Genomic DNA, 13007 nt, shown 5'->3' with positions numbered 1-13007 from the left:
TACATCTTTTAGTTTTAAAGTCTGTACGGATATTATTATTTTACATATAGTTATTCTGAATATTCGAAGTTATATTAAATTGATTTTTCGTTTAAAAATAAAGAAAATTTAATCATTTTAAAAAATTGTTTCCTAACTTTAAATTCACTTGGCGGCAATTTTAAATTATTCTAAAGAAGTAACTTTAAAAAATTAATTATTGATGTTCTATGATTTTGTCTACTTACTTGATTTTTTATGCTCATATGGAACCAGTTTTTCAAAAATCGTATTGTTTAAAGATATTACGTTATCATGCTTTAGTATTTAATCTATATTAACAATTCTATTATGAAAATACTTTTATTATTACATACTTTTACCAATAAAAGTACGGACATTCTATATTTCATATTTATAAATTTAATTTCATATTTCGTAACTCAAGAATATTATACAGGTATAACCCAATAATTACAATATTGATATAAAAGCGCAATATTTATTGAAACATTAAAAATTTGTGTAGAAAATCATTTAATAAAAAATATATTTTCACAAATATTGTAATTACTTTCCATTAGAACTATGAGTTTTTACATAGAATTATATTATTAGTTATATTAGTTAAAATCTTAGACAATGATTAATTTTATAATTTTTATAATTACTGACATACATACTATATCAAAAATAATAAAATATAAAAAATTTTATACAATATACAGTAAACGTGTATTATATATATATATATATATATATATATATATATATATATATATATATAATTGTTAAAATATAATTTTACAAGTTTCTTTACACACGTACGCGCACGTACGCGCACGCGCACACACACACACACACACACACACACACAATATATATATATATATTTATTATACATACATACATACATACATACATACATACATCCATCATACATACATCATACATACATCATACATACATCATACATACATCATACATACATCATACATACATCATACATACATCATACATACATACATATATATATACACACTCACACTACTGAAAATATAAATTATTGAATATTAAAATTAACTTCCTTAAAATTACTATTTATTAATTAAAATGTTTCTCTTTATCTTGATTCTTCGTGTCTTCCCATTCTTCATGTTAATGAATTATTAATTTTACAATGTATTTTATTATCGTTCTTGATGGATGCTTCTGTAAACAAAAGTAAAAATGTACAAACTGTACTTAACAAAAATACTTCTACGATTATATTATTTTTAAATAAATAATATAGATGTGTACATAACTTTTAACAATTAAATTTTAAACATTTGAAAAATTCTAGAATGTATCAAAAAACAAAAATATTGGTAATAGTTCAGAAGCTCTTTCTAGAAATTTTTTTTTATCTCTAAATGAAGTTCTTGATATCAAAGTTTCATAATATTAATCGATTCTACAATTTCGATGCCTCTATAATTCATTATTTTCTAACAATAGTTTTTTATATGATATTCTGACATTATGATGTCTTCTTATAAGTAGCTCTTTGATGCTCGTTCCTTAGATGACTATGATGGTCTCCTTAATTGATGTTTAGTATTTTGGATGATAGCTCTCAAATATTTAAATTCTTTGATAATGGTAACTATGGTAGTGACTATTATGATATTTCAATGTTTGCTTTTTTGTATGATTTTATTGAATCTTTTTATGCTTAAGTTCAAATAATGATAATGTTCTTTCGGTAGATAGTACCTGAACAAGTGAGTGTTTCCTCAAAGTTCAATCTTCCAGATGATGATATATACGTCATGATATCGAGTTGCCTGAATAACGATGATCCCATGATTCCTAATATTAAAAATTATCTTTCCAAATGATGATCTTCTAGTGATGATCTTCGAGTGATGATCTTCGAGTGATGACAGTCCTTCAATATCCGTGCTCCAAGTAATGAAGATCCCTCGATGTTCGTTCTTAGGATAATTATAGTGATAATGATAATGATTATAAAGATGATAATGATAATAATAATGATGATGATGATGATGATAATGATGATAATGATGATGGCGATGATGTTCCCTCGATGTCCAGCTCTATGGATAGCGATTTGGTTCCTTCTTGATATGGATAACAGTCCCTTGATGTCCGCTCCTCTCCAGTAAATGGCAATCCCTCGATGTCCCCTCTTCTTCGAGTTAATGATGACAGTCCCTCGATGTCCGATCTTCTTCGGGATAATGATGACAGTCCCTCGATGTCCACCCCTCTCCAGTAAAAATGATCATGGTCCCTCGATGTCCGCTCCACTCCGACTAATGAGGATGGTCCCTCGATGTCCACTATCTGGGTGATGATCCTCCTTTAATATCCGCTGCCCGGGTAATGATAGTCCTTCAATGTCCGCTGTCCGGATAATGATAATACTTCGATATCCGCTGTATGGATAATGATAATACTTCGATATCCGCTGTATGGATAATGATAATACTTCGATATCCGCTGTCTGGATAATGATAATACTTCGATATCCGCTGTCTGGATAATGATAATACTTCGATATCCGCTGTTTGGATAATGATAATCCTTCGATGTCCGCTTCTTCAGGTGTTGATCCTTCGATGTCCGCTTGTCCAAGTGATGATCCTTCGATGTCCGCTTGTCCAGGTCATGATCCTTCGATGTCCGCTTGTCCAGGTGTTGATCCTTCGATGTCCGCTTGTCCAGATGATGATCCTTCGATGTCCGCTTGTCCAGGTCACGATCCTTCGATGTCCGCTTGTCCAGGTCATGATCCTTCGATGTTCGCTTGTCCAGGTCATGATCCTTCGATGTCCGCTTGTCCAGGTGATGATCCTTCGATGTCCGCTTGTTCAGGTGATGATCCTTCGATGTCCGCTTGTCCAGGTGATGATCCTTCGATGTCCGCTTGTCCAGGTGATGATCCTTCGATGTCCGCTTGTCCAGGTGATGATCCTTCGATGTCCGCTTGTCCAGGTGATGATCCTTCGATGTCCGCTCGTCCAGGTGATGATCCTTCGATGTCCGCTTGTCCAGGTGATGATCCTTCGATGTCCACTTGTCCAGGTGATGATCCTTCAATGTCCGCTTGTCCAGGTGATCCTTCGATGTCCGCTTGTCCAGGTGATGATCCTTCGATGTCCGCTTGTTCAGGTGATGATCCTTCGATGTCCGCTTGTCCAGGTGATGATCCTTCGATGTCCGCTTGTTCAGGTGATGATCCTTCGATGTCCGCTTGTTCAGGTGATGATCCTTCGATGTCCGCTTGTTCAGGTGATGATCCTTCGATGTCCGCTTGTTCAGGTGATGATCCTTCGATGTCCGCTTGTTCAGGTGATGATCCTTCGATGTCCGCTTGTCCAGGTGATGATCCTTCGATGTCCGCTTGTCCAGGTGATGATCCTTCGATGTCCGCTTGTCCAGGTGATGATCCTTCGATGTCCGCTTGTCCAGGTGATGATCCTTCGATGTCCGCTTGTCCAGGTGATGATCCTTCAATGTCCGCTGTCCAGGTGATGATTCTTCTATGTTCGCTCGAAAAATGACTATTATGATATCCTAAACGTTCAGTTTCCTGAATGATAACAAGAATATTTTAATATTCCGATGAATCACAGTACTTGGTTTTTTCAACAAATTTTATTTGAAATTTATAAAACCTGAAATATTTTGTTTTTCTGTATTTTCACTTTCTCAATATATATTTATTCTTTAGCTTTATAATGGAATAGTAAATATTTACGTAGAAAGGTACATACATGCTACAAATTTGCAAGTATTTTTATTTATCTTATAACATTGTAATTATTCTATTATTATAATATTTTTTGCTTCTTAGTAATCACTACAATCATTAATTTTATAAATATGTAACGTATATTGGTTAGATACTTGAATATATGTTGAGAAAGTAATATTTAAATGCCTTCGTTTCTGTGATACATGGAATCGTTTCTTTCATAATCAGTGAAATTTTTATATTTCTTTTTATATATTTCTTGTTTTGCAAATATCATTACTAATTTTTCGTCAATACAATTATTTTTCAGAATATTTCAGTTGATTTAAAAATGTATAAAATTCAAACTCGCTCAAATGGAATAATTTTGCTTGATATTAAAATAATATTTGTTTTAAAAATATGATGAAAATTGAGATATTAATATTTTATAATAAAGATCGATATTAATATTTTACAATAAAATCTTTAGTTCAGATGATTGATTTCCTACTCAAAATATGAATTAAATTTGTAATATATTGTAATATTTGCAGTTTTTTTATATAAACCAATCAATCATTCAAATTATTTGCGATTTTGAATAAGATTGATCTTTGAATTTATAACGACACTAACATATTTAAGAATAATCTTCAAAACATAATTTTTTTCTTTCTAATGCCACCTAAAATATTGTAATATTAGGTTGTGGAGAAAGAAATCCATTATTTTATTTTTTTTTTTATTTGACCCAAATCGGACAATTCGAAACATGTTAAATAAAGTCTTGAAGTTCACGCAAAAATAATGGATTTCTTTTTCCCCAAACTAATATTTGGCTACCAGTATAAGATTTAACATAATTATGTATAATCATAGTTTAAGTAATTGCGTAGTCATTTACTGGTTTTACTTTAAGAGCAATACATCAAAATTATAAATATATATTATAATAAAATCTACATATTTTTTCTTTTAATTTCCTCTAATCTGGTTTTTTTCATACTTTTTAGGGAATCTCATTTTTATTTTTGTAAACTATTAATTTTATTTTTTTTATTTTCTAATCTTTTTTATTTTCTAATCTTTTTATTTTCTAATCTTTTTATTTTCTAATCTTTTTATTTTCTAATCTTTTTATTTTCTAATCTTTTTATTTTCTAATCTTTTTATTTTCTAATCTTTTTATTTTCTAATCTTTTTTATTTTCTAATCTTTTTATTTTCTAATCTTTTTATTTTCTAATCTTTTTTATTTTCTAATCTTTTTTATTTTCTAATCTTTTTTATTTTCTGATCTTTTTTATTTTCTAATCTTTTATTTTCTAATCTTTTATTTTCTAATTTTTTTATTTTTGACCTTATATTTTTTATTTCTCTTTTGAATATTTTTTTCTTTTATATTTTTTTTAATTTTTTAAGCTTCAAATATGTAATAATATCTCGATAATATCCATTAGGCCGTAAGAAAAACAATCAATAATAATTACGAGTTCAAACCAAAATGTATATACATGCGTTTTTTGTCTAAGTGACAACACTATTACAAGGCTGACAATGCAGAGCGCATTAATGCACTTGTGACATTAAAAAGGTTATAGATGTGAAAAATATTAAAAAATAACAATGAACAAAAGCTAAAAAGAAAATAAATATCGAAAAAAAATCCTATCTTCTATAAGCAGGAAGTCTCCAACAAAGTATAAAAAAATATCTGTAAGAAAAAGTTTGTAATTAGACAAACCTAATAGATTAAACGTTATACAATTATTCACATAGTTTGATACAAACCTTTTAAAATGAAAAAATAGGCTGTTTTGCTGGAACTCTGGATCATTCAAAGGTCTGTTTAAGGACGTTGGTCAATTGAAAATCATCGCCTCTAATCGCGTACAAGAAAAATCATAAAATCAAAGAGGACACAGGAAATTACAAACGCCATATGTAGATCCCATTAACCCATTCTTCGATAATAGATGTTTTCATCAACTGCTACAACGAAAACGAATCCACTTCTAGAAGATCCTTTAGAGACATCTTCCAAAAATATTCCTACAAGTTCCTCTTTCCGTGTATCATTTCAATGATCAACTGCTAAAAGTTTGACTATGAAGGTATAACCCAAGAGATGATGATGCCAAATGAAAACCTCTTCTAAAATTAGTAGATTGCCGATGCCATAGTAATTCGACGACCAATCCCATCCTCTAGTCGATCGGGCATTGGGACACCATCGATGTTTTCAAGGATCCTTTTACTAGATTTATTTCAAGTTTTAACGATTACTGATGTCCTGAGAAAATTGTGATCGACTATCTTCCAATAATCTTCATTCACAGCCTTATTTACAATTTTTTACAAACTTATGTGGCCTCTAAAAATAGCTGATTAACAAATGTGAAGAATACGAAGTATAACTCACGTATAGCGAAGCTCCCAATCAGGTGAATCCAAATCATGACCAGGAATATCGAGAATTTCTTGTGTTTCTAACTAATCTTCATAAATAACAATCAATATATAATTTAAATAATCTTCATAATCTTCGTAATCTTCATTATCTTCATAAATCAACATAATCTCTTCATAATCTTCATAAATTAAAATAATCTTCGGAAATACGATATGTCAGCTGTTTTTATAAAATAAATACATCTTCTTTCATATTTAATATTTTCATTAATATAAACTTCACAATTATTGCTACTTTCGATAGTGTACCCATGTTGTTTTTCTTCCTGTATTGAATTGTTCGACTTCTCATAATACCTTCCTATATTGATGAAGTGCTAGATATTTAATCAAGTGAATGTTATATCTAAATTGGTTGCAAGTTAATTGGTTGCTTTTACACAAATTATGAAATATATTCTAGGAGAAAATTACCAATTCTACCTTTTACAATATGTTAAATAAAATGATTTTTGTTGAAAAAATACCTCAATTAATACTGCTTTTAAAAAATCAGGAAGAGAGAAGCGTTATCTTAGCATCATAGAAACAATGAAATATTAGAAATTAGACATTTCCTTTACTATTTAGTATAGTGCATTTGCCATCTCATGCATATTCTTGATCCTAGAAGGACAACTCACAATGCTAGACAATTTTTCTATATCACACATAAGTGATGCTATCTGAAATGCCATTGAATCTTCAATTTATTAGTACCCTCCCTCCCATCCCTTCTCTTCCAAAAATTCCTAAACAATTTATTAAACTGTTCTCAATACACTGATATAGCAGTACAATAATGTTTGAAGCAAAGTAATCAATTATTATACAATGTGTAGTTTAAAATCAATGAATAGTTTCAAAGCGCAATACACAGCACTTAAACAGCATATTAATTAATACAGCCATTAAAATTTAGTCTTATTGTCCTTTTTAATTGAAAAAATATAACTCACAAAATTCACTCACCAAAGTTTGCTAGCATCAAAAGCCATTTCTACAATATTTCTACCTCTTCCAGCCATAGAATTTAATACCAAGCATCATTCATTAAATTGTGTTGGTAGATTTAAATTGTCATACTATATGTAAAACTCAACGTATATAGCTACCAAATTAATATTCCACCCAATTTTAGCAATATTGATGCGCATTATCTTGAGCTTGATGTATATTTGGTTATCACATTACACAAAACTTGTTTTTATCACACATATTTGATATCAAAGAACTTTCTCACATAATAGCATAATAAAATATTAACGAACGAATGCACTAATTTCACACAACCTACACAATATTCCTCTTCCTATGTTTAAGTATTATGAGCCTCCTGTTTTAAATTATATCTTTATGAATTACCTGGCTACATAGCATAAGCAAATTAAAATTTCTATTTCATGACAGCAAATCTGTAATATCATATCTTGTACTCATATTCTATACGTTAAACGAAAGCAATCAATAAATTATTGCAGCAATAATAAAATTCACATCACTTTATATACTTCTTCCATATTGCTTTTATCTAAAGAAATAATGTTATTTTTAATCTCAAACACTTTCCTGTAAGAAAAATATTAATATATCCCGCAATAGCTACTATTTACCTGGGAAACATTTCTATCGGAAAACGACCTCTTATACTTCGTTATAATGAAATTCTTTGTTTTAGAGTAATTTTACTCCAATATTAATGAGTCTTGTAAATTATGTTACTATAGCTTATTAAATAATAAAATTGTTGCAATTGTACAGTAAAGCTATCTACTACTTTGGCATGAAATTACTTTATCCTTCTTTAGATGGTCATGTAAAATTCAAATAATGAATGTTTTTCTCTACATGATACATACGGATGGATGTTCTGTGCAGTATTATCTTCTGACGAAATAGTAGTTGTTGGACATATATGCGTTCAATGGATATGTTAACATCTGCATCCCATGAAGAAATTTTCCACCCATTAGCAGTTTCAAAAGATGCATTTCTCAAATAGCTATATTCTAATCTTCCACTGGCTAGGTACAATGCGTTCTGAAGTAGACTACCATGCTGCACATGCTTTGGCTGATATCACAAGAATACCTGATGGGAAATGTGCATAGTTCTGCTAGCATCTCTGTGGAAAGAAAATGCAAAATCTTTTTGCCCTCCCTTTCCTCCCCTAATACTCACATAAACCATCCACAAATCTAAACTATATAAAAAAAAGCTGATCCAAGAATTGCATAAAATTTGTTTAGGTATATAAGTTTAAATACCTCATTACATACATATTATTAAAAATTATGGTACTTGAATGTCTAATTATTAGAACATGAATTCTTACAATATCCATCTCCTTAATATTTCGTTTAAATTTATATTCAAATGATGAATAAATATTGTAGATATGTTATCATATGATATCAGCGTGCAGTGCAGGAACCTGTTATTTAAACTTTGGTGAGCAACAAGAAATACTATTATCGAAGAATTGCTATGTAATAAATATAGGTTTTTCTATTTTTCTTTTAATATGAATTCATTAAGTAATATTCGATATTTTCTTGCTCAATAAGATATCTTGTTATTATATCGTAGAGATTTATCCGAATGAGTCTTCTCCATTTAGTCATTGCATGAAACACAGCAACATTCCTGTAGCTCAGAACAACATTTTGTTTTGCCCACCCTTACCATATGAACTCTTTTCAAACAGTTAAATACATAAGTTTAAATTATAATAATAAATTTTTCAACATTGCACATTCGACTATGTACAAACATATGCATTATGTAAAGTTTGCTTACAAATACATGATCAGCAACTGTAATATGCCAGGATCCAGTCGAAATCCAAAGCCATGTGCTTGTGATCTTTGGGGCTGATTAATAGTAACTGGAATAAGAATGTAAATAATCTGGGATCTCCAACATACCTTTTCCCATTTAAGCCAGACATTGAGATTATACGAGCGTTATATACAATTCCAGCAATCTTCCAGAGCATTAAAATTTTTGTATGAAAACTGTGAAAAACAAAACAGCCCCAAGAGAAGCCTCACAACAGAATATACACTTTAAAATATATATTCATATTAATAAGCAAATTTCTTTCAAGCCAACCAGCCTTTTTCCAATATTCTTCATATTGTTTTGTGTTCAAAAATCCAATGTATTTGCACTTGTTAACTGTGACAATTTTCAATATTCAAATAATTTTCCTCAGGGCTTAAAACAAAATTGCATTGACCAAACAAAGTATAAAAGATTTTCTATCATGTTCCAGCAATTTTTTCCATCCAAAGCAGTTCTCATCATTGCTAAATCCTATCTCCATCATTAGAGCGAAGAATACAAAATCCACATAGCGAAATAGAACTTTGCAGTGAAAAAATCTCAACATACACCTGCCCCCTGTCCTATTTATACATGTCAGTTCGTATAATATCATCTAATTGTGAGGGATACCTCCTTCCTTCAATCAACTCTTGTTCTGTATATCTCAGTGAGATTGATTCTATTGACCATGCTTCCATTTAATCTAGAAAACACATAACGCACAAATTCCATCCCTAGTTTCATAAAAATATTGATATACAGGGTACCTTTATGCCACCTAGGGATAAGTTTCTTTCAGGATCACATCGTATCTGTGAAAATAATTATTGCGCACACAGACCAAAAGAACATAGAAAAATATAAAAACTTATGCACCATTTGCTTTGTTAGTAGTACCCATAGCTATTCTTTGTTCATGAATCTGCATGAATTTGCATGAAACTGCTTTAACTACTCATATTTACCAACGATCATTTCTCTCATATTTCTTTGCTTTAATTACTGACATGCATTACGAATCATCATACCTCAAAACTTATGCTAACAGAATATATTGATGAGGTTGATTGGATACTGGCATAGTCAATTTTGCATCATGTCAACGATCAGAGTAAACTGGCATTAGCAGCGCAAACACTGGAGGGGACTTTGAGAATCTTCCACGTTCAGTAGAAATGTTCCGAATCTGAAGAAACACGTTACAAGGGTGGTTGGCAATACGAAAGAGCTCACCAGACAGTAGTACGAGTTCTCTGCCTCGCAGTGAGTCTTGTGCATCGCGCGCTGAAGGTTTTGAGAAGACTCGCGACTTGGTTGTGTGCCGAAGGTGCGAAGATATGATGCGTACGTGCGTTATGCCACCACACATTTTGACCAAAGTGCGCCTTACACGGCCTTCTAAAAACAAAGACTAACCCCTTTCCCTTTCGATACAAATCTTATCGTCTCACCGCACCTCATTCATGGACAGGCCAACAACGTCACAGCCGATAACCAATTGCTTCGACATTCGTCTATCGTTCTCTCGCTCAAAGATTTCTAGGATGAATGGCAGACTGAAAAGGATTTATGGTATTAATATGATGTACGATACTGGCAGATTATGAAAAAATCATTTTTATTTCAAACATATTTATTTTCATGATACTCCCGTAACTCATCTTTGTCATCTATAAGATAATGTATAATATACAAAATTCAATGTGAATTAACATTTTCATCGATATATCATATATCAAAAATCCACGCCATTAATCTATAATTTGAGATCCTTTTATATTATAAAACATCCTTATAATAAAATATTAAATGCTATAATCTAATATCACATTTCAGAATGTTACAAAAATTATATAGTCATCAATTATTGCTCAAAAGTCATTCCAGTGATGTTATAAATCTATCCTGAAATTATTAGAGCACATTCTCTGTAATCTAATTAACTATGGACTTTCATAAAATATTTTTTCTCTTTGGAAAATTCCAATTTCCAAAGATAATAAAATATTTTGACTCGATACAGTTTACAAACCAAACTGGTGACAGGTACTAGGACCAGACAGCATGGTATCTTGACTTCTTAGATGTATGCCCAGTGTCCATGGACAGCTTCTCCATGACCATCACCCGTCCCATAGCCACCTCAAACGGTGAGACTGCAAGTAAAAAATTTCCAGATATACACCAGGGTAATGATGTAACTTCTAGATGCCATAGTACACGAGTAGATACTGCAAAGTCTTCCAGTTCCATCCAAATGATGAAATTTGGTACAATTTTAATCGTCCCATTCATCGTCGTAATGGAGCTTTAATTTCAGAGAGTTTCAACATAAAATCATTTAAGCTGCTCAATTCCTGACACACTGGTTCATCCCATAAATTACTTTTTTGATATATCTCGGAGTATTCCAGGCTTTCGCAATTATGATTATCAGATCGTGAATTTGGCAAGAATTTGGACTTAAGTTTCCGCCATTGTGAAATCCTTAAAAGCTGTTTTCTTCGTAGTTCATATTCAGCTTTATAAAGAGTGTATGATAAAACAGCTTCTATGCGTAAATTACGTTTTCGATTTCGGCGGCACATTAATTTCTTCCAACGTACTTCCTTTATCCAATTGGATAATTGCTCAGTCTTACTTGGTTGATCTACGTCGATTTCCCAAGGTCTTAACATCTTGTTCCGAACCAATGATGCAGATTATTGCGACAAGATAAAATCCAGATGTTGGGACTCTCTGTTTACTCTGCTTATGAAGTTGTGACGAGGTCCATGAAACAGGAAACAATTCTCTGTTGAACTTCTTCAGCTTCTTCTTTCGAATTTTTTCTTGAACATCGTATCGAAGCTCGTATCTTGAGGCACTAACTTACAAATACCAATGTTGCCTACGTCGCGAAAATAAAATTCTTTTCGCGTACCACCTAACAAACTTAATAATTAATGAAAACACCAACCTGTATCTGGCTCGTGTTTCTTGACGATCCTAGCAGAAATGCGGATTGTAAAAACAAATAATAGAAGTAACACTGATTTGCAACAAAACTACAGAAAAACTATGAAAGAGCCAAACACGACCTTCTCCGCTTGAGGTTGACTAAGGAACTGGTCCGCCCAGACGATTGGGTGGGATCTTATATACCTCTCTATACCCCACTATGTAGTGTCCTTACGCGCAATCGATAGAAAGTAGTTCCCTAAATATCCTTTCAAATTTATTATTACGACACAATTTATTCGTCAAAAATCATTTTTTTAATTTCTATGATGTTTATAAATAATAATAGTAATTAATTTTGGTCATTATGTTACGTTTTTTTAAATAATTAATAAACGAAAAAAAACGTTCGTTAGCGTAGGGATTGCAATGCGGTCATTGGCTCGTACCTCCCCTTCCACTTTTCTACCGTCATCAGACGATACTACGTCTGATGCAGCCATCTTACTGCGGATAAATCCCAGAGTTGCCAAATTTCCACTTTTTTTATAGAATCAATATCTTTAATATTTATTTGTTCTTTGTAATATCTTTTTTCGTTTAAAAGTATTTTTATGTATATATACTCATTTATTTATATCTTTCTTTTAAAACATCTATTGTTCTATGTTTCATACTCTCTCTCTCTTTCTTTCCCTCTCTCTCTCTTTCTCTCTCCCTCTGTGAGAGAGTATACACATGTCTTTATAATCCTAAAATAGAAAGTTTATATAGAAATGGTACACTTTATAATATAATTCAGGCTTTGATCAAAGAAAAAAAATAATTACAATTTCATAAAAATATGATTTTTAAGCAAGAGAAAAACTACGTATTAAATTGAGTGCTATACTTTCTATTAAAATATTTTAAAAATATAAAAAAGAATATTATACAATATTTCAATAATAAACTTTTAGAAATATATTTAGATAAAATAATATAATAAAATGCTTCAATATTTGTGGGTCACATAACCGAGAAATCTGGCAACAGAGCTTACGGAGAATTTCCTTTACTAT

The 13007-nt window shown here is 31.1% G+C and overlaps 1 protein-coding gene and 1 long non-coding RNA gene across 12 annotated transcripts; both read right to left on the bottom strand.

Annotated features, from left to right (window-relative positions):
- Positions 1 to 5212: 5212 nt before the first annotated feature.
- On the bottom strand, positions 5213 to 12136 carry LOC124424130. Of its 11 annotated transcripts, none has more exons than XR_006942232.1 (4): positions 11966 to 12136; positions 6149 to 11162; positions 5518 to 5983; positions 5213 to 5440 (listed from the first exon to the last, which is right to left on the bottom strand). It is a non-coding gene; the product is annotated as an uncharacterized LOC124424130 (long non-coding RNA). The 11 variants fall into 11 exon arrangements; XR_006942238.1 differs by having other exon boundaries at positions 5518 to 10911; positions 11039 to 11162; XR_006942233.1 differs by having other exon boundaries at positions 5518 to 6515; positions 6666 to 11162; positions 11966 to 12135.
- Positions 11169 to 11959, bottom strand: LOC124424129. Its single transcript, XM_046962724.1, has one exon. It carries the CDS (start codon positions 11682 to 11684, stop codon positions 11298 to 11300), a length of 387 nt encoding a protein of 128 aa, XP_046818680.1. The 5' UTR covers positions 11685 to 11959; the 3' UTR covers positions 11169 to 11297.
- Positions 12137 to 13007: the final 871 nt, after the last annotated feature.

Source organism: Vespa crabro, chromosome 5 (assembly GCF_910589235.1).
Source record: "Vespa crabro chromosome 5, iyVesCrab1.2, whole genome shotgun sequence".
Lineage (NCBI taxonomy): Eukaryota > Metazoa > Arthropoda > Insecta > Hymenoptera > Vespidae > Vespa > Vespa crabro.
Note: the sequence above shows the minus strand (reverse complement) of the source record. Positions and strands in the feature narration are given on the sequence as shown.